Here is a 25,731-nt window from a genome sequence, read left to right as displayed (position 1 = left end):
CTGAAGACGCCGAACTCGCGCAAAACCACTCAAGAGTATTTACAGTAATCTGTAAAACAACAGTATTCCATTGGGCCACAAATGTAATAAATAAATGATTTTGATTGCTCAGAAACATCTACGAACTAACAACAACGAACTGTGATTATTTTTCTATTTTTGTTAAATGGATTATGATAGTTGTGTGATATGTTCATGTTTTCCTGGTGAAGGTGCTCTCAAAATCTACTTTTTTTTCCTTTTGAATAAATCAATTCAAACAGGAAAAAGAGAGAGGCTGGTCACAAATAAATGAATGGGCATCGTGTTAAATAAAAATAAATCATCAATAGGGACTTTTTTATATTTGCACATTGCCTCTTGTTTGAGTCTCATTGCTGGACCAAATGAACCAGTTGTAGAATTTGAGAGTTCCATTTGAGAACCAGCATTTTGACAATCTTATTTCATCAAAACTTGCGTGACTGGATCCTTCTGTGAAAAAACCTGACATGAGTTCACTGTTTTCGATAAGAAGGCAAAACAGACTATCTGAATAAGCTCTCTTGAGGTGTCTTTCTCTTCCTGATATGAACTCAGGGTGTTTGAGGAGTTTTACCTCACTGCTGTCTCGGGGCTATAGATCCCTGTGGGACTACCAACGCAAAAATCAGTGGAAACTTTGACATGGTGGTTTGTTAACTACAGTTCAGGAGCAGGGCCACCCCTTCAACCACTCTTATGAGCATAATGAGCAACTAACTGCAATATCCTTTCCCTCATTCCTCATTTAAACTTACTACTCCCTCTTCTACACTTTCCTAATTATATTCACTCATCCTCCCACATCCCTATTCTACTGTTTGTCATTTCATCTGTTCAGCGTCGTTCTCCTTTTCAAACCTAACATCGCTCCTTTCATTCACATCTTACATCCGTCCCCATCATCTTTCATTTCACTTCTCTATGCTCGTCCTAAATCCATCCACTACCGTCCCTCAGTTCATCCATTCATCCTGTGGCTCCTCATCCCTCATCACCCTCTTTCTGTTTCTCTCCACTGCTATTTCTTGTGTCCACTCATCCTGACCTGAATCCTTCCTCTCCCGCATTACATTAATTCACCCTTCGCCAAAGTCCTTCATTTCATACGTTCACCCTGATAAGCAAAATTATGAACTGCCTTTCATGCATTCATCCCACATCCTATCCGTATCTACCACTCATTCAATCACACCACATCCCATTTACTTACCACCTAATTCCATCCATTCATCCCCATTCTTCTACCATGCCACATTTTATCCATTCATCGATATCCCACACATCTCCCTCGCATCTTATTCTTTTCCACAACACTCCCAGTGATTACTCACTTCACCCATTTATCATCAACAGACGTCCATTATTTCAAACATTAACCTTCATTCTGTATTCCCCACACAACATCCTTTAGTTTCATCCATTCATCATCATGTCTTTGTGTATCATTTCCTTTTTTTTTTTTATCTTTATCACACACCTCCCACTAATATCTGTTTTTTAAACCCCATTTCAGATTCCTATGTCACTATCCCTCATCCACTCATCTTGAATTAATCTGCTACCATCCCAAATGCCATCCATTAATCCCACATCCCTCTTTGTTTATCAACCACTCATTCATCCATTCATCTCACATCTTACTCACCCCTTGCCTCCACCTCGCCTTTTTAATTCATACGTCCCATTTCTTCTTACTTTCCTCTCTTTTATGGTCTGCAGAGACGAAACCCCCAAACTGGGACTGCTGCTGCCCAGCAGCCAACAGAGTCGCCCCAAACCTGCTCGTTGGTCCTCAATCCTCGCTCGCATTCATCTCCTTCATCCAATATCCTTCTTTTTAAACTCATAAGCAGACTTCTTTGTGGCATAGAAAATTTGCTTTGCGCATCTGTGTGGCTCTTTGGTGCCAAGCACAGAGCGCATGGAATACAGGTGGGAGGTTTATTTAAATGAAGCGGTGCAAAGTGTGCTGCTGCTACTTTGGAGGAAACTACTGTGGGCTTGACACTGAGAATAGACTCCTCTAAACCAATCTGCTGCCACTTTCATTTTAATTTAGCTCTCCCCAGTCACTGGATATGTGTATATTGGCATAAAAGTGTGAAATTCATTGTGCTTGAAGCAGACGTCTAGGCAAAGTGGTGTACATTGATCTTTAAATTGCTATAAGTACTTCCAGAGGTACCTGTTCTCAGGTGTTTTACATTGTGTACCAACCTCATAGCTGTTACATAGGAAAGTATGTCGATAAATCATCTATGCATAAGAGTGAAATCATTACTATTCTTTTTGTTTAACTTGATTACACCATATGTTTCTACAAGACAACAGCACTCTCAACAGTGACAACAGTACTTACAGTATCGTATCTGCATAAGAAATGTTTACTGCAGCCGTGGTTTGCATGCACAGCAGCAGTATTTCAGAAAAGTTGCGTTTTCTGGGACCTTTTTGAAAAAGTCTACCTTGGAAGGCATTTTCAAAAAGTTGCGCTTTCAGTGGCTCTGAGCACCTTTGTCATGAATAACCAAAAGGCACTTGTTTTAAGGAGATGTGTAATCAGGATGTCTTTAAAAGCAGAATAAAGTAACAATTGGGGGATTTCTACAAGTCAGGCCTGTTTTTCTTTGATTTCGTGAAATAAAATCCAGCTTTGATCATCTTTTCTCAGTCTTTCATGCAGCTGATAGTTTTTTTTGGACACCCAGGTCCACAAGGAAGAAACAAGTAGCACCTTATTTAGAAGGGAATGTGACATTGATGTGATGATCCCATGAGTTGTATTATTTTAGTACAGGCAGGTTTAAAGTCACACTGTTTCAGGCTGCAGTTTCAAACTTCTGAGTCGTATCAGGCCAAACTGTTGTCGTCATGCTTCACTGACTGATCGGTACACTGAAGCAACTGGCCGATTTTAACTCCTGACTGCGTGATTGGACATTCTGCTGCTTCGAGATGAACTAAAGGCAAGCGTACTAAATGTTTCTGCAGAACATGAATCTATGTACTGAGTTTTTCAGTCCACAGAAAACTGTGTGGTTCCGCTCCCAGCCAAATCTGAATGATTGAAATAAAATCAATAAGTCTATAAAAGCAGGTCTCAAAGTAATGAAGCAATCAGCTCTTGTCTCTGCTTACTCTGGAATATAAACTTTAAATATCAACAATATTTTTGATATATTTACATATTCTCTCTCGCCATAACACTGTGATCACCTGTCCAATATGCTTTTCAGTTCTCTCACACGTACACTGTGATGCACTGCGCATTCTTTTCTATTAGAACGAGCATGAGCTTCTGCTGCAATCGGAGCTACAGATCCTCATCTGTTAGATCCATGAGCCTGCCTGTGACTCTGTCCCTGGTTCACTGCTTTTCCTTCCTTGGACCTCTGTTGATGGATACAGACCACTCCAGATGGGAAAAACCCCACAAGAAATGCAGTTTTGAAAAAGCACTGGCCCAGTCCTCTCCCCATCACAATGTGGTCTTTGTTACTCTCTAAAATCCATTTTCTTTCTGCTTCAAACACATGGATTTTGAGGAAGAATAGTTACAATTTCTACATAACGTACCTGATGATAAATATGTATTGTAGTTAATTGTGGAGTAAATAATTAGGTGTCGCAACGTTCTGACTGAGTAACTGTAATAGGTATCTATACCTCTGACAATGATGCCAGCAGATGCAGGATGAAAATGGCCTGAATTTGGCCCCTGATATAAAATGTGTTTGACACCCCTGGTCTAAGATTTAAACGTGCAGTAAAATGTTCATTGAACATCAGATCAGTACGTTTAATCACTCCATTAGACAACACGCGTCTTCATTTTTGTTGTTTGAAAACTCAGTATTTAGTATTTTCAAGTATTTCTAAGCACACTGGCGACAGACCTGGTGTTTATGGCCCGATGTTCAATGGTGACATTACTGCGATCGTTTGAGAAAAGATGTTCACCGCTGTTTACGGAGAGCAGGGTGTTTCGAAAATGTTCCACTCTGGGCAGCGACTTACAACGCTATTGTCATTAAAACAAACATCCAAAACAGAGAAACTCTGCCAAGTTCACTTTGAAAACATCATTGAAACAGGGCCGCCACTCTTTCTCTGTCCCAATTACCATCATATTAGTGGATCGCTCATTGGCTCAACCCTAATGTGAAAGTCAAGTTTCTTTAGACTATAATATAAAAACAACTGTAGCTGTACAAAGTGCATTACAAAACCAGGGTATAACAATAAAACCATAAAGACAAGGAAAGCAGATCTTAAATGTTTGGCTGTATTAGATGTTGCCTGTATGTTAACTTGCTAATTTACCAAGAGATACTTAATGCCAGGGGTGTCAAACACATTTTAGTTTAGGGGCCACATACAGCAAATATTTCATCGAAATATTTTCATTCTTATTTTATATTTTTGTTTGGACAGATTCTCAGTCATCCCGGTCACAGTATTCTTGATTCCTGTCTTGAAGGGCAACTGGACTTGCTTGAGGCTTTGAATATTTGAGATTGCAGGAGATGTCGTGGTACACCTGAAACCGGCTGCTTTGCACATACTGTATGGGGTCCATCATTCATGCCATTCTTTTTAAGCACCCTTATCCATCTACTAACCTTTGACACTGGCCAATTGGCAGTCCAGATCTCAATCTAGAGTTCCCCTCATGAATTGTGCAGTCTTCGTGTAAGTGAAGGTCTTAGTCGCAAGAAATGATTTAACTCTGCTTTGTTCCCTTTCTTTTCTCAACTACTCTCCCACAAAGAACCAGCTGGGGTCACTACTCAAACACAAGTAAAAGGTTTAGCTAAAAGGACTTTTATTTTACCTACCTGAAAGAGACTAATGAGTATTTTTGCAATCTGGACAGTGTATTGAATAAATATTGCAAAGCAACATAATAGTGTTTGGTTTTAAATTTCATTTATGTTACAAATACAAATTATTGAACATTACCAGTTTTTTTTCCATTTAAAAAGGAATTCATTATCTGTGTCACAGTAAAAAAAGAATCACATGTATACTTATACTGGCATTTTATGCATCTCAGTTCATTTTCCTGTTTGCCTCCTGCTTGAAATGTTCTCTAATTGAACAAAGCTCTCTTTCAACAGACCTCAGCCTGCCAACGTGTAACATCAAATGTTTGTAATCTGACACCAGCGTCATCACCTTGGTGTCAGTACTTTTGCCAGTACTATATTGGGTGAAAAAATTTTATTTGACATCAATTTCAGCTAACGGAGCACCCGGAATGGTCGGAAGTGTACTATTATCTGCAGATTTTTATATTTATATTAGTAGTTTTATATTTTTATATGTATGCATATTAAACACCCACACAGGGATCCTCCAAAGTCTATGTATTTCCACTTGTGCCTTGTGCTGTTTTTTAAAAACATTTTTTATAAGTTTCATCTTTCTCTCATACTGATCAATGAAACGCGACCTGTAGATTGATTTGGGGCATTTTCGTTTACACGACAATGGTGCTCAGGGCCAATGAAAACGCTACTTGTAGAAAAACAGCTCCCAAGGTGGAACTTTGACTGGAAAATGGGACATAAAAATAGAAAGCAACTTTCTGAAAATGCTTTGACTCTGTCTTGTGTCTCTATGTAGATTGAGGAAAATACAAATTTTGGGAAATGAAGCTCCTGCGCATGAGCACCATTACCTTCGTAAATCGTTCTTCTACACATGCACGAGCAGATGAACAATAACAACAATGGCGGCCTCCATAGTGTCATGGCTCCCGGTCCATATTTTCCTGGGACTTGTTAGTTTTATAGTTTAGAGTCACTCAGAATAGCAATTAAAATTTTTATCATCATTTCATATGAATGTCTGTGTACTCACCATTGTTAATGTTTATAGTGTATTGTTTGTCTGTGTGCAATGTCTGTGTGTAGTTTCATTACAAAAAAACCCAAAACAACTAACGGTACCCACTAGTGGCCCTTAATGAAAACCACATGTATTTCAGCATTTCTGCCATTGTGGTCTTGAGAAATGCAGTGAGACGGGGTCCCAGTTGACTGATATTATTGGAGTGTTACCACAAAGAGCCTCTGACATCAAAGTGTCAAAAATCACACAATGACCAACTCAACGCAGACACCACCTACAGCAACATAAACAAGTTGTTTATGTATCATCCAGCTCCTTTCATGACCACGATGCTGTGATCTGCAATATCATCGACTTCTGATTTAATGGAGGTCGACATTGTGAAGTGAAACATGTTCGAATACCAAAGTTTATGAGATCAACATCGTCCAGCACGTCAAATAGTGAAGACTACAGACTGTAGAAGCCTTTAATAAAGCCTGCACATAAACAGGACCTCCTGTTGTCGCCCATAGAGCGTGAAACTTCACCCTCACACTTTTATATCACACAATAAATGTCTCATGCCGAGTTAAACATTTCTATTCAAATGCCGGACCTTTTGTATTTTCAAAAGACATTATTGTTAATGGATCTTATAACTGGCTAGTTAGATGTTTCCACTTTGTAAACGCAAGGTAATGTCTCCCTACATGCACTGCATCTGTCATCATGGTCTTCCATTATGATTGATTATACAAATTGAATCTGTCTGTGTTGAATTATTACCAAAAAAAAAAGGTTTTGCTTCTTCTTTTCATTTATTCTCACTGCTCGGGTTAGGAAATGTTCTGTTCCAGATATGATCAGGTAGTCTTGAAATTCATAACTGAATTGAGAGAAGAAAAAAAAAAAAGTGTGGGCTGTTGGCAAGGTCAAGTCTAATCATGCAGTAGCCAGAGACAAACGAAATATATAAAAGACATGTGTATTGTCATGTCCCATTACAAAGTCTAAAGTATGCGACGTCTGACAGGAAAAAGAAAAAAAAGGTCTCTTAATAAACCTTGCCAGAAGATAAACGCATTTCAAAGTCACGTTATCAACCCCCCTTCTTCAAAACTACATAAGTCTCATTTTCTGCTGGCCTTATCTTCCTCCTGGGAGTGCACCGGGGGCCACACGGCATCAATAACTGCTCCTTAATTACAAGTCCGGACACCAGAAGCAGCAGCTCCACACCCTAACAGTGCATTTAAAAAGAGACTGCAGGACATAACTGCATTCTCCATGCATGCTTCAGGGAACAATGCACTTTAACACATCAATAAAGACAGCAGGTACGATATCAAAGGGTCATGGTGATCATGGCAGAAGAGGCCACGGTGAATAATCAGAACCCATGCTTGTAGAACTGTCTTTTTTTGTAATTGTTTTTTTTTTTTTATTTAAAAAAGAAAATATCGGACACCTTTAATCCTCCTGTCTTTTCCTGTTTTTGTGGTGATATACATTTGCTAATCAGAGGCTGGCAGCAGCAGCAGCAGCTGGGGTACACAAGGGGCAGAGAGACGGGCATTCTGGGAGCTGCCATCTTGGCTGACAATAGTGGACATGTAGACAGCCAGCCAGAAAACATCCATCCAGCCAGCCAGCCAACCAGCCATAGGGCTGCATGGGGCTGGATCACTTTCGGCTCTGTGCTAATAGAGAAAAAAAAGTGTTTGTCTAGACCGCACAGCATTGTACAAATATACTCCTGTCCGGTTTATGTTAAATGCAGCGCACAAATACAGCAAACCAATCAAAGTCCAATGACAGAAACTCAAACACAGGCAAAGAGGGAGATATGCTGTCTATACGCCATGCCCCCGTTTCTACCAGGCTGCTGTCTCGGAGGGTTCAGCGAGGGTCGCACTGTCTACTGGGGAACAGCTGGTGAAAGAGGGGACACAGAAGAGGAGGAGGGGGAGGCAGCTATCGGTCAGAAGCCATACTACAATACCAACCTTTGTAGGGTTTTTTTCTCCATCTTAGTTCAAGCACTGCCTGTATGCCGGAATCCAAGGCATATACTGTACCATATATATTGTGTATATCAGATGGCCGCCATCACATGCATGAAAAAAAAAAAAAAAAAAAAAAAAAAGGGTTGTTGATTTTAATCACCTGTGACTAATCAAAGTCTGCATGGCAGATGCATGCAAGTCCACGCAGTCCTGCCATTAAAATGAAAGAACTATTCTCATCTTGTCCAAGTCGTCATATCTTCCCTAATTGTTTTGGAAAATGTGTGCCAAACTCATCAACCTCAAAATAAAATAAAACTACATCATTATCTGTCATAGCGGCAAGGACGCTTTTACATTTCAAGCACAGAAAAGGAAAAAAAAACAAACAACTGAGCACAGTCTTGGCTGCCAACTAATCAGCGACTGCATAAACAACATCAAAAACCACGAGACCAACGAATAGCCCATTAACTTCCTTAACACGCACATGCACACACACATACACACAGGTGAGCACACTTCATCCCTTTGGCTGCCAGCAGCACTATTCTAATCTTTCATACACTTAGCTGAGGAGCATGCATAATTTGAATAACAGTTGGTTAAAGCAATGCAATTTGTGTCCAGGCTAAAAGAGGGTACACGTTGCATTAAAAATAGAGCAGAAGAAGTAGGAGAGTGTCGGGGCCATAGTGAGAAGCAGCGTCAGGGTAAAAACAAACTGTTGATGTCTGAGATAAATGGTGGTCGGTGAGCTCTGAACTCATTAGTCAGAGGGAAAACAATCTGCATCACATGTCATGCTATTGGCCGGTGGCAATCTGTTTTGCAGAATGCAGGAGGAGGACGAGGAGGAGGAGGAGGAAGATTAGAGGAATGGGTGGCACGGGCAGATCCCAGTCACCTCCTCCCTCCTCTGCTAGATTTTCACACCAAAGCAATTCTGCAGTCAACAAACATCAAGAGGTTAATTCAGAACAGTTGTGAAGGAACGAAAGTCTGCAGTGAAGCTGTGGTTGACACACACGCACGCACGCACGCACGCACGCACGCACGCACGCACGCACGCACGCACGCACGCACGCACGCACACACACACACACACGATCCCCACGTGTTAAAGTAACCATGCCTGACATCAAATATAAGTTAATGCTTTCAAATGGAACATGAGCGCTTTTATTAAATATTAACTGAAGTCAAGGTTTGACTCATGTGCGGTTAGTTCAGACAGCACAAAAAAAAAAAAAAGTATAAATAAAATAAAGAGAAGAAAGAAGGAAGCCTCCATGTAGACGTTAAATCAGCTGGTTAGGAGGCGGCGTGCCTGCTCCTGGATGGAAGATGGCTCAGCGCTCAACTGCCAGCTGCCAGGTTTGGAACTAGTGTGAGATGATCAATGTATGTCTCTCGTCTGCTTGTTTTGGGGTTTTTGAGGTTGAATCTGTCATGTTTGTGCATTTAAGTTAAACCTGTTTTGATCGTGATGATGTAGCACTATGAAACAGTATTATGAATAGGATAAGTCCAATTTTTAAAGGCAGGAAAGCTGCTAAAATTTAGAATCTTGAGAATCAGCTTATGCAACATAATTAAAACCAACACAAATGCGCAGAACACCCAAATTACTTTCTGTAAGACTGCAGGACTTAGAAAAGGGATTTAGAAAAATGTAAGAGGAAGGAGCCTCCATTCTATGACCTTGAACAACTTGCAAGTCCTCAACCCGCAAATTCTCAAGCAGCACATGCTTTCTGTTGTAATTTGTTTTGGTTGAATGCTGGACTTCTTCATGATTTTGACACATTTTGGACGCCGGCAGCTCGCATCATCAGCATTAATGAGCAGAACCCGACTTGTGCTAATTACATGCTGTTAATTTGTTGTTTTCATGACACTTTTAAAGGTTGTGCATTTAAAGAAAAAGAATTAACAGGGTTAAACCAGCATTCATTTCTTCACGTGATGATTTCTTCACACAAACTAAAAGGTCAAATAGAGTTAATACTCAAACTGAACTTTAATGCCAAGAGTTATGAAATAACTGATAGTTAAACAATTTTCTCAGATTTTCTTCATTAAACCAGGTAATTACCTGTTGTACAACTAACTATTCATCATACTTGTCCTATATTTGGTAACATCTCCATTTTATTCTGTAACCTTACACCTGATGAGTTTGTTAAAGTTGTGCTGCACATTGAGATAAGTATAGCTTGTACCGGATTTATAGATTCAGGGAGAATTATGCCATCACTTCTGCTCCATATTTTTCATATTCAAGATGAAAATACATGTGTTTTGCTCTTTTGATGCCATATTTGATGGTAAACTAGGTGCACATATAACTACTGTAAAATCTATCGTGCCTGTTTTTAATGTATATGCCAAGTGCATTCAAAAAATATCACATTATATTGTTGGACAGCAGCACTGAGTAGAGTATTACATGTGGAATAAATTTGACTTCAAAATAGCTCAGTGATCATCCTTGACAAGGTCAATCTTACGCCTCAAGTTGTTTTAGGCATTTTACTGTGAAAAGAATGCTACACTTTTCATACATTATATCCAATTTAATGTCTAATATCCTATTTGAATGGTAGTAAGTATTACTATCGTCATTGATTATTAGCTCAATATCTATGAAGCAAGAGACACTGTGACTATCCTTTATAATTGGCACAGTAGCTTCATCATAAATAGGAAAAACAAATACTTAGAATTCACCAGTCATGACCACATAATGTTGTCATATGAAAACTATTTTCCACTTTCTGCCTCAATTCCTCTTTTCATAATGAAGACAATAAATACAAGTCACATTAAATCCAGACTTTAAGTAGACATTGTTGGGCAACACTATCCTATATCTCAGAAACAATGCAAATTACTTGACCTGAATATAGTTTAATCTGTATAAACTGCAGTGTTAAAACCCTAAAACAGGATTCATCAGACATTGGAAAGCTATTGTTGTTTTTAGTTACCTCCAGCTTTCAGTTAGATTGCTTTTGCTGTCAGCCGTGATCCACAGCTAAATCTATAATTAGGAAAAGCATCTCGGAGCATCATACCAGCATGAACATCACATGTAGCACATGCAGCTTAATTCAAAGATATTTTTATAGTAACGGAAAGAGCTCGCCACAGGCTCATATATGTATATTCTACGGTTTCCCTGTTCCTCCGACACATACATCCTTTTTTTTTTTTTTTAATCCATCTAACATCCCCCACTCAGCCTGTGCTGTTGATATCACAGGCTGTCATCACCCCTTCCCTCTTCTCCTCCTACCACAATGCATATCAACAGAGCAATACCAACACAGTGTGGTAAGACTCTTGCATATCACAACAGGTCATCAAAATTATCAGTGTAAATCCCTTCATCTCCCAAAACACACACACACATATCCAAGCTCCTTAAGCAACAAAATTACTCTGAGATAAAAAGGTCCAGGGCGTGAAGATGAACTCGACCATGTTGGGGCTCGTGTGCGCTCGTGGGTGAACGATAAAAGCTGGCTCGACGCTCTATTCGTGGCTGCCCTGAGCACCGAAGTGGACAAAGGACTAATGAGGACGCGCAACTTTGAAAATGTTGCTGGAAAAATAAGGCAACTCAGAAAATGAAACACAAAATGGGAGGATGTAAAAGTTGCCCTAAGGTTCTTTTCAATTAGCAACCGACACAACTTACAGTGTGTGTGTGTGTGTGTGTGTGTGTGTGTGTGTGCGCGCGTGCACTGGCCATGAGTGTTGAAGAAGAAAACACCAAATGTGGACGGAATCTGAATAAACAAGTCCCTTTAGATGGTGCCGTTTTATTTAGAATGTAATCACAGTCAATTGGCGTCTCTTTGATGGAGCCAAAGCACAGAAGGCTTTCTAATTTTATCCTTTGTCTTCCTTCCTTTCCATCTATTCATCCATTATTTCCTACAAGTTACCACCTTTTAAGAGACAATGATAGTGATTCAAGTGGTAATGCACGCTCAACACAGTGAGCTGAAGCGGGTGTGCAATATTTGCAAAATGGAGCCGGATTATTTCTGTGTTGTCATATTTATCGGGATAAGCCGCTGGGAAAAAAAAGGATGGATAAATTCTCAGTCATTCATCTGTGAAGGGGTTTTGTTTCCTCTGTATGGAAGACACGATGCGAAGGTCAGCGACACAAAGTTGTCATGTCACACCAGTGGTGAGCTCATGGACGGCACGGCCAATAGGAGCACATGTATTTAGATGGGATCCGGTCTTGGTTGGTTTGGGTCAAGATGGAGGTGCAATATGCAGTATGAATGAACTGTGGCCCATTTGGCTGTTTTTTTAAAAATGAAGTGTGAGGAACAATATCCTTGGTGAGATGGATCGCAAGTAATCACATTAAATGCCAATCTCATTAAAAGTGTGTCGTGTAAACATGTGATAAGATTGGCCCGCTCTGATTGAAACGACAATCAGATTAGCTGAGAGAGATGTTTATAATCTGATCAGATTCTGTGCAAACGGCACGTTGGATTGTTTTAGAGCATTGTGCACATGCCGGTTGATGTTTGTGTAAAATTGTGTCAGCAAAACTATTCGTCCAAGAAACAATTCTGTCACCTCAAGTGAAAAAAAACCAAAAACTCCATACTCCTCTCCTCCTGATCGGGCTCTTAATGAAAACCTGTACATCAATCCAAGCAAAAGCGTGACCATGGAAACGCATCAATTGTCTTCTTACTACAATCTCTCCTTCCATCCATTTGCTCTCCCTACTTTTCACAAGTTAAGATCACACGAGCTGATCCCAACTGACATTAGGTCAAATGGAGGGTACGCCTGGATAAGCGGCCACTTCATCACATGGCCGACACAGAGAATCAAACTCACAGGAAATTCAGTGTCTATTATCAGTGTCTACTTTTACTCGAAACAGCATGTCTTTATAACGTAGAAGAAAGTGTAAGTACCTGGTCTAAACAGTCGCATTGCATGTACAACATTAACATTTGCACAGAAAGGCATGGAATCAAACCCGGTATTCTCTTGGTGTGATAACAGTACTAACCACTCAACCACCTTTAAAACTAGACAACGTCACATTAATGGTAATAGCCAGGCAAAGTTCTGGACCTCCACCTTGGTACAAGTTGGGGTTCAATGTCTTGCATAAGAACACATCAATAGGGCGAGAAACCACAAAATCAGCAACTGGTAACTGAGCTGCTCTGTGTCCAAAGGCATGGACCACATGTGAAAGCTCTTAGCATTTATTCTCACAACATCAAACTGATAAAGAATGAGCTCATAAATGTTCTATAATTAAACATATAGCAAAAGATTCAATCCGTAAAACTTGCTGTAGAATAATTGAGTTTATCTCTGGCGGACTCTCATGCATGGAGATCTGTACCTCAACTCACTGGTTACAAGCTTAAAATATTTCAACTGGTACTCAAAAGTCCTTCATAGGATTCTTTTCAATGGCAGTCAAGGTTTACCTACTTCGGCTGTCTAGTCCAATCTGCACATAGCAGCACCGACTCAGGAAACAGACCTTCAGGTTGTGGCTGACTCAATTTTATTCCAGAAAAACATCTGATGAGGAGCAACTCAAAGATTTCTCCACTTTCCAGAACTTGTTTATGTTAACCTACACCTGAATGAATATGTATCCCTACCAGCTAGTGTTTCTTGTAGTATTATTGCTGAACTTTTCTTGCATTACATTATTCTCAATAAAGCCAGTACAAGTTAACTCCGAGCAAATAGAACAGCCTGGAACTCTTCATGAATAAATTGTTGAAAGGTTGTACAAAACAGCAATAGAGAGCTACGGCTTCCTTACATGTTCAATACGTGACTATTTGTATTGTTGTCTTTATGAAATAAATCATACCACAACTATATTAAAAGGACTTTTTCAGTAAAGCTCATGTTTGCTGTTGAAATTACTCAACTTTGGTAAATTGCCTCCACCAACCGCCAAAGCTGCAGCTGACATTATCTGTGTCTCTATACCATGTCTCTTTTAGTAATTTCATACAAATTTTGAGGACTTTCCAGAAATATGATGAGAGAGATAAAGAGTAGGCTTTAGAAGCTATTGCATGTATAATTCTGCGCAAAGTGTAACTCGTGTGATCTATGATGTGTGGCCACTAAAGATTAGTCCATTCATCTTGGAGAAAGACCGCTCTCGAACAGAAAGCGGGTATATGTGCTTCTTCCCATGACTGTATGTAGGATTAAAACGGTTATTCTAAAGATTACTTTTAACTCGTGATGCTTTGTAAGAAAAGATGTGTGTGGTTTCACACAGTTCAGTGGTTTTGGAGGATTCCTAACAGAATGTCAAAAATGGAACGTCATTTAAGTAAAAGTGACTTTCAGATATTTGAAATAAACCCAGATAACAAAGTGGAGAGTAAAACTTTTAAACTTTATGAATATATATTAGCAATCCAACCTTCACCTCTTAACCTTCATGAGCCGTTGGATGAGAGTCATTGGGGTGAGATGTTACTATAGCAGTCAAATCTCAGAAACAAACAACAGCTTCATAAGAAAAAACTCGTAATAATGTGCATTATGTGTTTTATTTAGGTAGCATTATAAATACTGAGGTTTCTCTGATTACATTACAAGACTGGCGGGCTACAAATGCATCACCTGAACCCCTCCAACATGGGCACTGTGGATATTTTTGCTTTGCATTTGGATCTGCATGGATTTATTCCAACCGCATCAGTCAAACGCTGGCATTGCTCAAACGTTTCCTCGGTTGGCTCCACCTCTTGTCACAGAAACCTTCTTTTCTCTTCATCCAACTATTTTATATTCACTCCTACAATCCACGAAGGACATCTGCAAGACGCAGGGAGTCAAGTCAAACCTGGAATACGCCCATATTTGGTCATTAGTTGCATATTTTCATAGTTGAATGATGCAAAAAAAAAAAAATATAGAAAATTGGATTTCGCCACATGGTTTGGAGGAATCTTGTGTAAAACTGTTTAGCAGCAGCAGTGGCAGCAGGAGGCATTCGGGGAGTGCAAGTCGCCTGTGATTTATCAGCGTGCACAACGGAATAACTGTTTTTATGCAAATACATCCATCCATCCATCTTCCATGCCACTTTATCCAACCTAAATTTGTGGGGTGCTGAAGCTGATCTTGGCTAACAATGCACAAAGGCATGTACAGGTGCCCAGTCCATTATGGGATTAACACAAATACACACATATGAGACGTTTTACAGCCACCAATTCACCTCAAATGTCTTTGGATGATGAGAGAAAACCAAGACTTGAACAAAACCCACCAAGAACATGTAAACTCAGCACAGAAAAGGACCATGAGTCTGGGCTCAGAACCTGAGACATACTGTGAGGTGAAGGCGCTAACCACTACACCACGATATGGCTCTATCCAAGTGCAAATGGGGGTTAAAAAAAAAAAAAAAAAAAAGCTTGATTGCTAAGTCACACAAAAAAGTGTAAGTGACTGCAACATTTAGATCTAAAATTATAGCTGAGCCATGTCAGTCTATTCAACTATAGGTTTACATTTTGTTACTCACTCTATTATGAAACCTTAATTGGAATTGATTAAATATGTTGATAGAAAATGAGAACAACTTCTAGCAAATATACATTTTAATCTAAAAAAAAAACCCAACTTTAAATATGTTTAACGTCTCAATATCCAGAGGCTTCAAATAAATTCAGCAGCTACAATATGTAAAACACAAAAAGATTCAAGCAAAGATCACCATTGGCCACTGGGCTCCACAACTTATCTGGATGAAGGTTTGAGACATTTATAACTTTTGTTAAAAATCAGTTACATCCTCTTCCCCAGAATGATGAAAACACCCGTGTAAACCCTGGTGAACACACACCTCCATCGATAGGAGCACACCATGAGAATCCACCATGTTGTAGCCAACAGGTTGCCCGTCTCTGTAACAGTGACTGCTGCATCCTCCTGCATGCACACGTTCACTTGGCTTCATGTATTCATTATATTGTGCACAGTGTACGAGAGCACATCTCTGAACAGCTCTACCCTTATTGGACCGTAGCCTCGGGGCCTTTGTTATGATTGGATACTCATAAAAGCCAGCCACCCACACTATGTATGTGTCTTTTGCTCTAAAGGTCTGCTCCTGCATATTAAACAGCATTCAGCATTGCAGCAATCAAATGCAAGACCCCCCCCCCCCCCCCCCCTGTCGAGATTGCCGCCCTGGTAAATACATGACTAAATAAATAAATAGATAAATGAGCCTTGCTCTGATTCTGAGGGCAGCACAACACGACGTGGTTGGTTGGTTGGTGTGACTTTCGGATTTGTGGAGTGGAGGGGAGTAAAAATCGAGGGGGGGGCCGGTGGGTGCTGAGTCTTGTCACCATGATGAAGACAGATGATGAGGCTGCATTGCTGTAAACGAGCGAGTTAGCCCTTCCTTCAGACAGACAAGACACGGCCCGCAGGAGGCAGGGGGGGAGAGGCAGGGTGGAAGCAGGGAGACTAGGAGAGGGAGGGGGAGGAAAATGCACAGGAACTGTCTCTGGTGCTGAAATCTGGGTTCAGCACCAATCTTTCGGTGACTGAAACGCCACTTGTTTTTAGTGTCGCCTGCTTGCCAACACGAATAATAATTAAGATTGATTCATTCCAACATCCATCAGCTCTCTAAAGCCCACACAGCGGGAGGGAGAGAGGCCGGGTGTTCATATTCACCCGAGCAGAAGCTTCACGCTGCTGACTTTTTCCAAGCCGTTCCTGTGCCGTCACTTCTTTGTGCATTCCTATCACAAAGCCGAGGCGAGCCTGAGTCTCCATCATGAAATTCAACATCATAAAGATTCTCATTAAAGTCCTTTAAAAAATAAATAAATATATATATAGAAATATATATAGATATATATATATATAGCCTATATATATCCCAAACCTCTGTCGCCAGGGACAGTTGACTGGGCTGCCATGCTATTTGCAGTCTAATCATCTGAACACACATACGCCTCAGAGGAATTGGATGTAAAAGAGAGTCTGGATCAACAGGAATAGGATAATGCAATGCCAGTCACCCATAGATAAATGTGTGTGCGTGTTGCATTATTCATCTTTCAAAGCTGTCCAAACCCTCTTGTCCATTTACACCATGAGACACATCCTGGTGCTGCAAGCAGCTGATACAGAGAGAATTCAGAGGCATGTTTTAGGCGATGGGGAGGTGATCCAGCTGTGCATGATGCTCTCGCTGCGATGTCAGTTGACACCGCCACAGTATTCAACTTTGTCACAGCAGCAGCTCAAACATCAAAGTTTTCTTCATGCACACTTTGCTTCGCTTCTTTATTTTCACCAAAGCAGAGGCTGCAACCTGATCACACCGCACGACATCCACACTGATGGAGGATCCTCATCTATAAGTGCTGTTAATAGACAAAACATTGCTCAACTTGCAGGCAGTGGCTGATTGGCAACCCCCCCCCTCTCTCTCTCTCACTTTGACATGAAAAGATTATGCAACAGGTTTTAAGCACTTGCAGAACCGCCACATTGAGGCTTGTGTTGATCAACTATACAGTAAAATGTGGATGAAGTCAATGAGGGGAAAATGATGTCACAAGTCCGTAAATAAGGGTCCTTTATATCTCGGGCACTGCGGAGACCAGGGCGGGTGTGGTGACTGCATTAGACGAGCGCAAAGCGCTCGCGTAAGACCTGTATGATGTGGACATTCTCTCTTTTTTTTTTTTTTGCCTTCCAACCACCGGCATCACTATATGACTACCTTCTACTCGCTTGCTGGCAATACGTGTGTTTAAGTTCAAATCATTCATCAGCTGCCAGGAAAATCGAACCATCCGCTCTTTCCCTTCACCCCCCCTCAAAAAAAAAATTTACAAAAAAAAATCCGCTCTGGCTTCGTTCTGACATCCACAAGGTGCCTACTGACGGTGCGCCTTCCCCCCCGGATCATCCACGTCTGATCGAGCAAAAATAACACATGCAACAATGACAATGTGGCATCTGCTCTCCATCTGACAACCGCTAAGCATTCTCTCTCCCCATCGTGCACCCCCATGCCTTGATTTCTAGCTCTGTACCCCTACTCTTTCCCCATTCCTATGCGGCTTTCCCCCTTCACACACACACACACACACACACACACACACACACACACACACACACACACACACACACACACACACACACACACACACACACACACACACACACACACACACACACACACACACACACACACACACACACACACACCCTCCTCTCTCTCTTCTTATTCCCACAACAACGGGAATTGCTTTATAAAATATGCAGGTAAACTCGAAAAGCACAAACACTTGGAGAACTGACCTCCCAGTCTAACGAATCCCACTCTTCGGTAAACATCCGGAGGATTTCTTTTCATCCAGAGAAAAAAAGACAAAAAACAAAAAAAACCCGAGCGGACCAGGCGCAGCGGCTCTACGGAGCGACCGGGCGATGCGATGCCATTGCGCTTTTGGTCTTATTATCCTCATGAAATCAATTTGACCAGGGGGACGTCGTCGTCGGGAGAAGAAGAGGAAGAAGAAGAAGAAGAAGAAGAAGGCATCTCGTCGGCGTCGGGAACAACTTGAGCGACACAGACGAACGTTGCTACGCTTTGCAGTCCAACATTTTTCTTTTTTTTTTTTTTTCCGCTGCTCGGCTGATGGTTGCAACCAATTAGCACACCACTTGCGCTCGGAGGCGAATCGCTCCCGACAAGTCGCTCCTTCTCCTGAGCATCGCCTCTATTTCAGATGCTCTGCTGCTTGCTGCTGCTTTTTTTTTTTTTTTGGTAAGGGGGGGAAGCAGAAAAAAAAAAAAAAGGTGGCGGGCTATACAACACGCAACTTCTCATTTCCAGGATCTAGAAGAGGTGGAAGGATGGGTGGGTGGGTGAAGAGGGGGGGAATTTAGCGTGGCGCATACTCCAAAGCCAATGAATCCCCGTGGCGCATTTGACAAATCCTTTTCCCCTCTTGCCGATGAGCAACAATAAAGGAAGCTTTTAAATGTCCCTGCATGAAGTGCTTCTTAAAAAAAAGACAGAAAAAACCAAAAACAAAACAAAACACGTGACTCCATCTATTCCAGTGAGGAGGGAAAAAAATAGGCATTTGATCCATAATAGGCCCTAAGCAGTGCAAGACGCGTTGTATGTGGATAGAGGAGGAGGAGGAAGAGGAGGAAGAGGAGGGGGTGGGGTGGGGGGTGGGGGGTGATGGTAGGAATGAATGACACTGGTTAGCACACTTACTCACCATTAGCACAGCAAAGTTATTGTGGTGGGTGCAATGAATGGTGGTGGTGTTGCCCCCGGAGCCCGTTATGTGGCAGCCCTCTGCCCTCCAGCCGCCGTGTCCATCCAGCAGGTCAAAATCCCAATAGGCTGCGGTCGGGTCTACACCCAGCGCGAAGTGCCTGAGAGCGATGGTGACGGAGTGCACGGCGCTCCCGAGGCTGCACCCATCTGCAAGGAAAGCAAACACACCACAGTCAGCCCGGGAAATCAAGTGGAAAGTGTGTGAGTGCTATGGCACAAAAAAATAGAAAGAAGTAGAAGAAGAGGAGGCATTGGACGCGGGGAGCACAAACTCCTGCGTGCAGGGCGCACACATGCTCGCAGGCATTTCAGCCCCAGACAAAGTGTCAGACACAGCTGCTGCAGCTGGCACACTGGTGTGTGTGTGTGTGTGTGTGTGTGTGTGTGTGTGTGTGTGTGTGTGTGTGTGTGTGTGTGTGTGTGTGTGTGTGTGTGTGTGTGTGTGTGTGTGTGAGAACAAGTGTTGCAGATAACTTTCATTTCCAATGCAAACCTCAAAACATCTCACTCCCTTTCCCCCTCCTCCTCCCCGGACTGCAGCAGTGAAGTGAAATGCATCTATTCTCTAATGAACAATCAGTTGTGATTTATATATATATATATATATATAAGAAAAATAAACATTGCACCGAAGCCATGCGTGCCAACATGTTGCGCAGACTCTGGTAGACGCATGCAGTCTGTGTCGGCGACACGGTGCGAGCGCTTTGACATCACGCGGGCGCACGGCCATAAAAATGGATTTCCTCTTACCTAATTTGGTGAAAGCAACTGGTGTCGAGACGCTCCTGCGCTTCCCATCGTCCGCCAGCTTCGACGAATTCCCCGTGCAAGGAAAGAGTTTCCCATTGCGAAACACGACAAACTGCAGCCTGCAAGTGGAGTTATCAACAGATTGCAGCGCAGAGGAGGAGAGAGGCGGACCAGCCAGCGGTAAATGGATCGAGGCGACAGCCACTGAGTTCTGCGGATGGAACGACAAAAGAAACAAGAAAAGAAAAAAAGAGAAAGACAGAGAGGAAAATAAAAATAAATAATATCTCCGAAATCCGTTGGGGAGGGAAAAACATTAAGAAAAAAAAAGACCCAAAAACACAGTGTGAAAATTGTTTTCCTCTCCAGGAGTGGAGGCGACCATAGACCACAAGTGACCAAGGGAATGAGAATCACGTTTTGAAAGCGCTCCAGTGCGCCTATTTGGTCAGGCTCCCTGCCGCAGAGGTGGAAATGGTTCTTACCATTTCAGCTTGAGGGCACATCAACACTGCAGCTTGATTTAAAGAGACAACCGGTCTGACTTTATCTTCCTTTCTCCTGACTATGAACACAGAATAACCCCCCCCCAAAAAAAAAAATCCAAAACAACTCGATTATTTTTTTTAGTTTTTTGATAAACGGAATATAAAGGAGAGAAAAAAAAAGGTTCAGATTGCAAGTGGAGATCTCAAACTGATCCAGCTCTGCAAAAGTTGTATTTTTACTGCTTTAACTGCAATCCAAAAAGGAAGAAAAATCCAGTCCCTGGTGCTGTCACATACCCCTCAAATTCCCACCAGAGCTCCACAGTGTTTCTCATCTGTTATGACCTGAAGCTGAAGACTCTACATTCAAACAAATTACAAACCAAGAGTCGAAAAATAAATTAAAAAAAAACAAGATCCAGCCTTATTTGGAGCTATAACAACAGCTGAGATGACTTTGGAGAAGCTTTGGGTGATTTGATGCCCCTGGTGGACAAACATTTTGCTGAAGGGTGAGTGGACCCACAGGACAAGATTGGAAGGGCTGAGTGGGCTTTTAACCCTTGTAAAGATCAAGTTTAATCATAAAAAAAGCTTTCAGAGCAGCTCTGTCAGCAGCACACGTGTGTACACACTCAAATCCATCAGCTGATATACCTGCACCAGGTTTTATACATTAATTTTTTATTAACGCGGCGGAACTGCAGTGTGCTTGCAAAAGGCAAATAAAGACACACTTTTTTGAGAGTAAAAGCTTCTGCAGTTTGATCTATGCTGCTATTTATTCCGGACAGTGCTAATCTTCTGGCCAGTGACCTTTACTGATGGTCACAAGTGCAAGAAAAATCAAGCTGATATATCTATTTTTTGGTTTCATCCGAGGCAAATATAGTCTGGCCTTTCCAATAAACAGTTAGGTTATTAACACATTTTCTGCAACAGACTTAAAAAAGAAAGCCAAAACGCCGACCACGCACACTCATTCAGCTCGTGACCCTTCTGGACCACGATGCTAATGACAAGGCTGCAGATGATACACACTCGTAATAAAGATAACGATGGCATTACACCCGGGCTCGCACCAAGAATGAGGTCCGCTTCTGTTTAAGCGTTCAATCGCTTCGCCCATCCACGTGAGAGATATCAGCACTTTGGACCTTAAAGGGGAGGGGAGCTTCCTGGCCGAGATGAATGTGGATGCCCATAAAAGTGCCTTTACAGTCAATGGGGAGCTGCTTAGTCAGACGTTCAGCCCCAATCGATGCGAGGGAGGAGGGTGGCCGGATTTCTTTGAGTTAATCAAGAGCTTCTTTGGCTATTCCTCGGTTTCTCACAGTCAACTCAACAAAAAAAAAAGAAGAAAGGATTTAAATTCTATCATTTAGGAAACTTCAATGGCACTGTCTTTGGTCTGATGGTAAGGGAGGGGTGGAAAGCATCCTCCTTTAATTGAGTTAATCAGACACAATTACTGGAGCATAGGACTAGAGGAATGTGTTCATGCTTGCTTCAGTTAAAAGGAAAATAAACGGACCAAGACCAAGTTTAGATGGCAACGATTTCAAGCAAAAAATGCAAAAAGCTTCTGTTGCACTTTGGGTGTACGTTTAGACAACAGTTGCCCGGAGCCACTGAAATTACAACTTTTCTTTTTTTAAAGTTCTCAAGGTGGCACTTCATAAAAACGCCAACGCTCTGTTGCTGTAGAAGGGCGAAAACTCCACTTTCTGGAAACGGCCATTGTTAATGTTTATATCGTATTGTTCTCTGCGCGTGTGTGCGTGTGTGTGCGTGTGTGTGTGTGTGTGTGTGTGTGTGTGTGTGTGTGTGTGTGTGTGTGTGTGTGTGTGTGTGTGTGTGTGTGTGTGGTTTCATTACAAAAACAACCAACGGCACCAAGTCGTGGCCTGGCATGCTAACTACATTGTTTTCAGTGTTTCTGTCATTGCCGTGTAAACGGACATCCTTTTCAGAACGTTGCCGTGCATATGTGAAACTTTTCAGAAACCAAAATGCAAAAATGATGCGTTTTCGCACTAAACATTGTTGCGTAAACAGGGCCTAAGTAAGTTTGAGAAAAGATCGTCATTGGACCTTTTGCATTTTGTATTTCGATTGAAGGATAGGTTGTTTTTTTTTCGCTGCCGTGTAAAGTGGAGGAATCTCATTCAAAACTATGTTTGGTGGGATTTAAATGCTGTGCTTGTACTTGACAATATTAAAGCAGCCACACCTGATTCACAGTTTGAAAGTCAGACCAAAAGAACCGAACACTGCAAGACGGCTGTTGAACAATACTTGTTTAAGTGCACTTTTTTTTTTTTTTTTTTTTGGAAGGAGAAAGCCACAAAGCTTGTAAAAATCAAAAAGCAGCCTGTCACATCTTGTCTTGGGTTTGTTTGGACATGCTCGGTGTGTGTCACGTTCAGACTTTAACTGATCTGCACCGGGGATCGGTTTTTCAAAGGGGCCTGGGCCAGCATGGCTTGGACTGCGGTGATGCCGATCCCACATATTTTGTGACAGAAAAGTTATCGAACCCAGATTTGTTCAAAACTGGTCAAACACAGCATATGTGACCATCAAAACAAATTCTGGGCAGTTTTTAATGCTGCTGTTTAAGAAGCAGGTCTGATTTCAACTCGTGAATTCTGATTGCAGCCTGAAAGGGAGCAAAGGCAGGGTATTTGCCTGCAGCATAACATGCAGTAATTTAGTGAAACCTGCAGGGAGCCACTACAGAATGGCTCAAGAGCCACAGGTTGCCGATCCCTGTTACACGGTTTTCATACAAAGTGGTTTTTTTTTAAACAAACTAATACTTTCTAGTCAACACTAACCTGAACGTTTTTTCTTTTCCAGATGAGGTGCCTATTTTAAACATTATCACACAAGTTTTTAACTGAAATGCCTCACTTCATCCAAGCTATCACGCCTATACAACAACGCAGTCGCAACGTCAGAATGAAAAGATGACTCAACAACCTGGAGTTCAATACAACCATGCTTTGTGGAAAGGCACATTTTTCTTTCGAGGGAGTGGATCGTCTGGCTGCTGGCGATAGTCTTGTGGTTTGTTTAAGTGCAGGTGTCCTTGTGATGGCCCTTTCGAGCAAAACAAGAACACTGTTGGTTGTTTTGATCCTGCTTGGTTCTTCTATTATCCTGGAAGATAATTCTGCATAGCTGTCAGAGGCGGCGTGCTTAAGGACAGTTCCTTTACATTAGAGCCACCGTGTGTGAAAAGCCAGGGGTGATTTTACAGCATCAGCTTTGTTCGCTATTTGTTTCTGCATTGACTTACTGTTGAAAGGCTATTGATTTTCTTCCTGCGGTGTGTGTGTGTGTGCGTGTGTGTGTATGTGTGAGAGAGTGTGTGTCTGTGGGGAGAGGAGGAAAGACAGAGAATCCTTGCCTTGAAATTTATGTTGCATCATTTCCCTTCCCTTGAACAGCTTTAAGCTCGCCAGTCTGTTTCCAGGATGTGGCAGGATACAGACATCAGGGAGGATTTGAGCCAAAGGTGACAATTGAGAGGAATGTGGAAGGTGGGGTGGCCAGCCACTCTTTTGAAGGCGGTCTCTTCGAGTAACACGAGACACCGAGTGACCTCCATCACCCCGGGGGGGGGAATGTTTTCAAAGCGTACAACTCAGGAAAAATGGAATCTTATCTCGTATACTTGTCTCCTCATCTCCTTCTACATCTTTTATCCTCTTTTATGTGGTGTATCAGAGGGATTTACAGCCCAGGGGGTGTACTATAAGCCACGGTCCCATTCTAAGCAACAATCTATGTTCCTCCTGAGCAGCCTAAACAGCTACATTTCCTCAACCCCAATGCCACCAGGGGCCTCACACTTCAGAGTTGATTTAGCTCGGTTGTACCTCAGCTGCCTGACCTTCCTTGGTAGCCCCTCCCTTCCCTGGCAGAGCAGCATGCGGTATCCTTAGTAACCACAATCACCCACTCCCCTCCATCTCTGGCTCTCGCCTCAGGATCATTTTCCTTTGCTCCCCTCCCTCCCTCCCTCCCTCTCTCTCTCCCTCCTTGTTCCCTTACAGAGGGCATCCAGGTGAATGTCAGCAGTCACGTCCTGTTTCAAGCTGTTCCCTCCACCTCTGTCCCTCCATCCCTCCGTCCTCCTCCACCTGCTCCTTGATGTACGGCCCCGCTGCCTGATGGAACCACTAAAGCCGCAAAACAACCTGCAGGGCAAAACACAACCGCAGCGTTTGACCCCGGGGCGGCCACCGAGTCGCAGCGCAAACATCGGGCTCAAGCATGGCTCGCATGACTCAACGGGGGAATTACTTCTCAATGAGTTTTTAGGCAGAACGGTTGGGTAGTAGTTTGCCTCACAGCAAAATTATCCAGGTTCAGGAGATAAGGTCTCCGGTTCCTTCCCATATCCTGAGATGATCATTAGGTTAAGTGGTGACTTTAAAATGCCTGTAGGTGTTATTGTTATTGAATGGATAGATAATCTCCCCCAGGTGTGTCCTCCCTTTCTCCCACTGCCGGCTAAAAGCAAGTGTAGAAGATGAATAGATGAACGGATGGATTGGTTCAGATACAAAATTTGGAAATTAGAAGAGCCAAAACGTGCCTTTTTTATTTCTTTCTTTATTTTTTACTGCATAATCCTAATTAGAAAAAAAAAAGTCAGAGCTCTGTGCCTTTGTAGATATATCTGCGGCAGAGATACATTTATTTATTTGTGCAGGCAGCAACTTGAAAATTAACTATGAATGGAATGAATTTAGCTCAAAGGGCAGCTCGCTGAGTTCTGCAAGCCATAGCTGAGAAGAAGTGCTGACAAGCGCCAGAGGAGATTTGCATATTTTTTCTTTTTTGTAGCCATTGGCAGTCCTGGACAGTGAAGACGTGGTCAAAGACACAATGACCATGAGAAATAGGTAGACATCAGGAAACTTCCGGGGGGGGGGGTCGTTTATACCCATGATGTTGTCTTCGGAGCCTACATGAACGACGTTACGCAAACCCTTCGACAGCCAGATTTACCAACAGCTCTATGAAACATCTTGAAACGTGAAGGTCTTTTGTTCTGATTAACAATAGCATAACTTGTCGAGAGAAATTAAACACAGCCCTAAATGGTTGCCATGCCGACAGGGTACTGTTTCCTCTGGATGTTGGTTGAGGAGGGAGATGGGGGGGGGGGGGGGGGGGGGGTTGAGCAGATTTGAAGCAGGAACTCATTCTCTTTGGAGAGGCG

At 42.1% G+C, this 25,731-nt stretch overlaps 1 protein-coding gene across 1 annotated transcript in view; it reads right to left on the bottom strand.

The window, feature by feature from the left end:
• adgra1b (adhesion G protein-coupled receptor A1b) overlaps nucleotides 1-25,731 on the bottom strand; it is a 229,241-nt gene that overhangs the window by 61,016 nt on the left and 142,494 nt on the right. The window contains exons 13-14 of the mRNA XM_080481140.1: nucleotides 20,005-20,215; nucleotides 19,190-19,398 (exon numbers count right to left, since the gene is read on the bottom strand). Coding sequence (XP_080337266.1) covers nucleotides 19,190-19,398; nucleotides 20,005-20,215 — 420 coding nt within the window. The remainder of the gene's footprint in view (nucleotides 1-19,189; nucleotides 19,399-20,004; nucleotides 20,216-25,731) is intronic.

This window comes from Lipophrys pholis, assembly GCF_963383615.2.
Source record: "Lipophrys pholis genome assembly, chromosome: 15".
In the NCBI taxonomy this organism is placed as follows: domain Eukaryota; kingdom Metazoa; phylum Chordata; class Actinopteri; order Blenniiformes; family Blenniidae; genus Lipophrys; species Lipophrys pholis.
The sequence above is the reverse complement of the archived record's forward strand: the minus strand, read 5'-3'. Positions and strand labels throughout refer to the sequence as shown.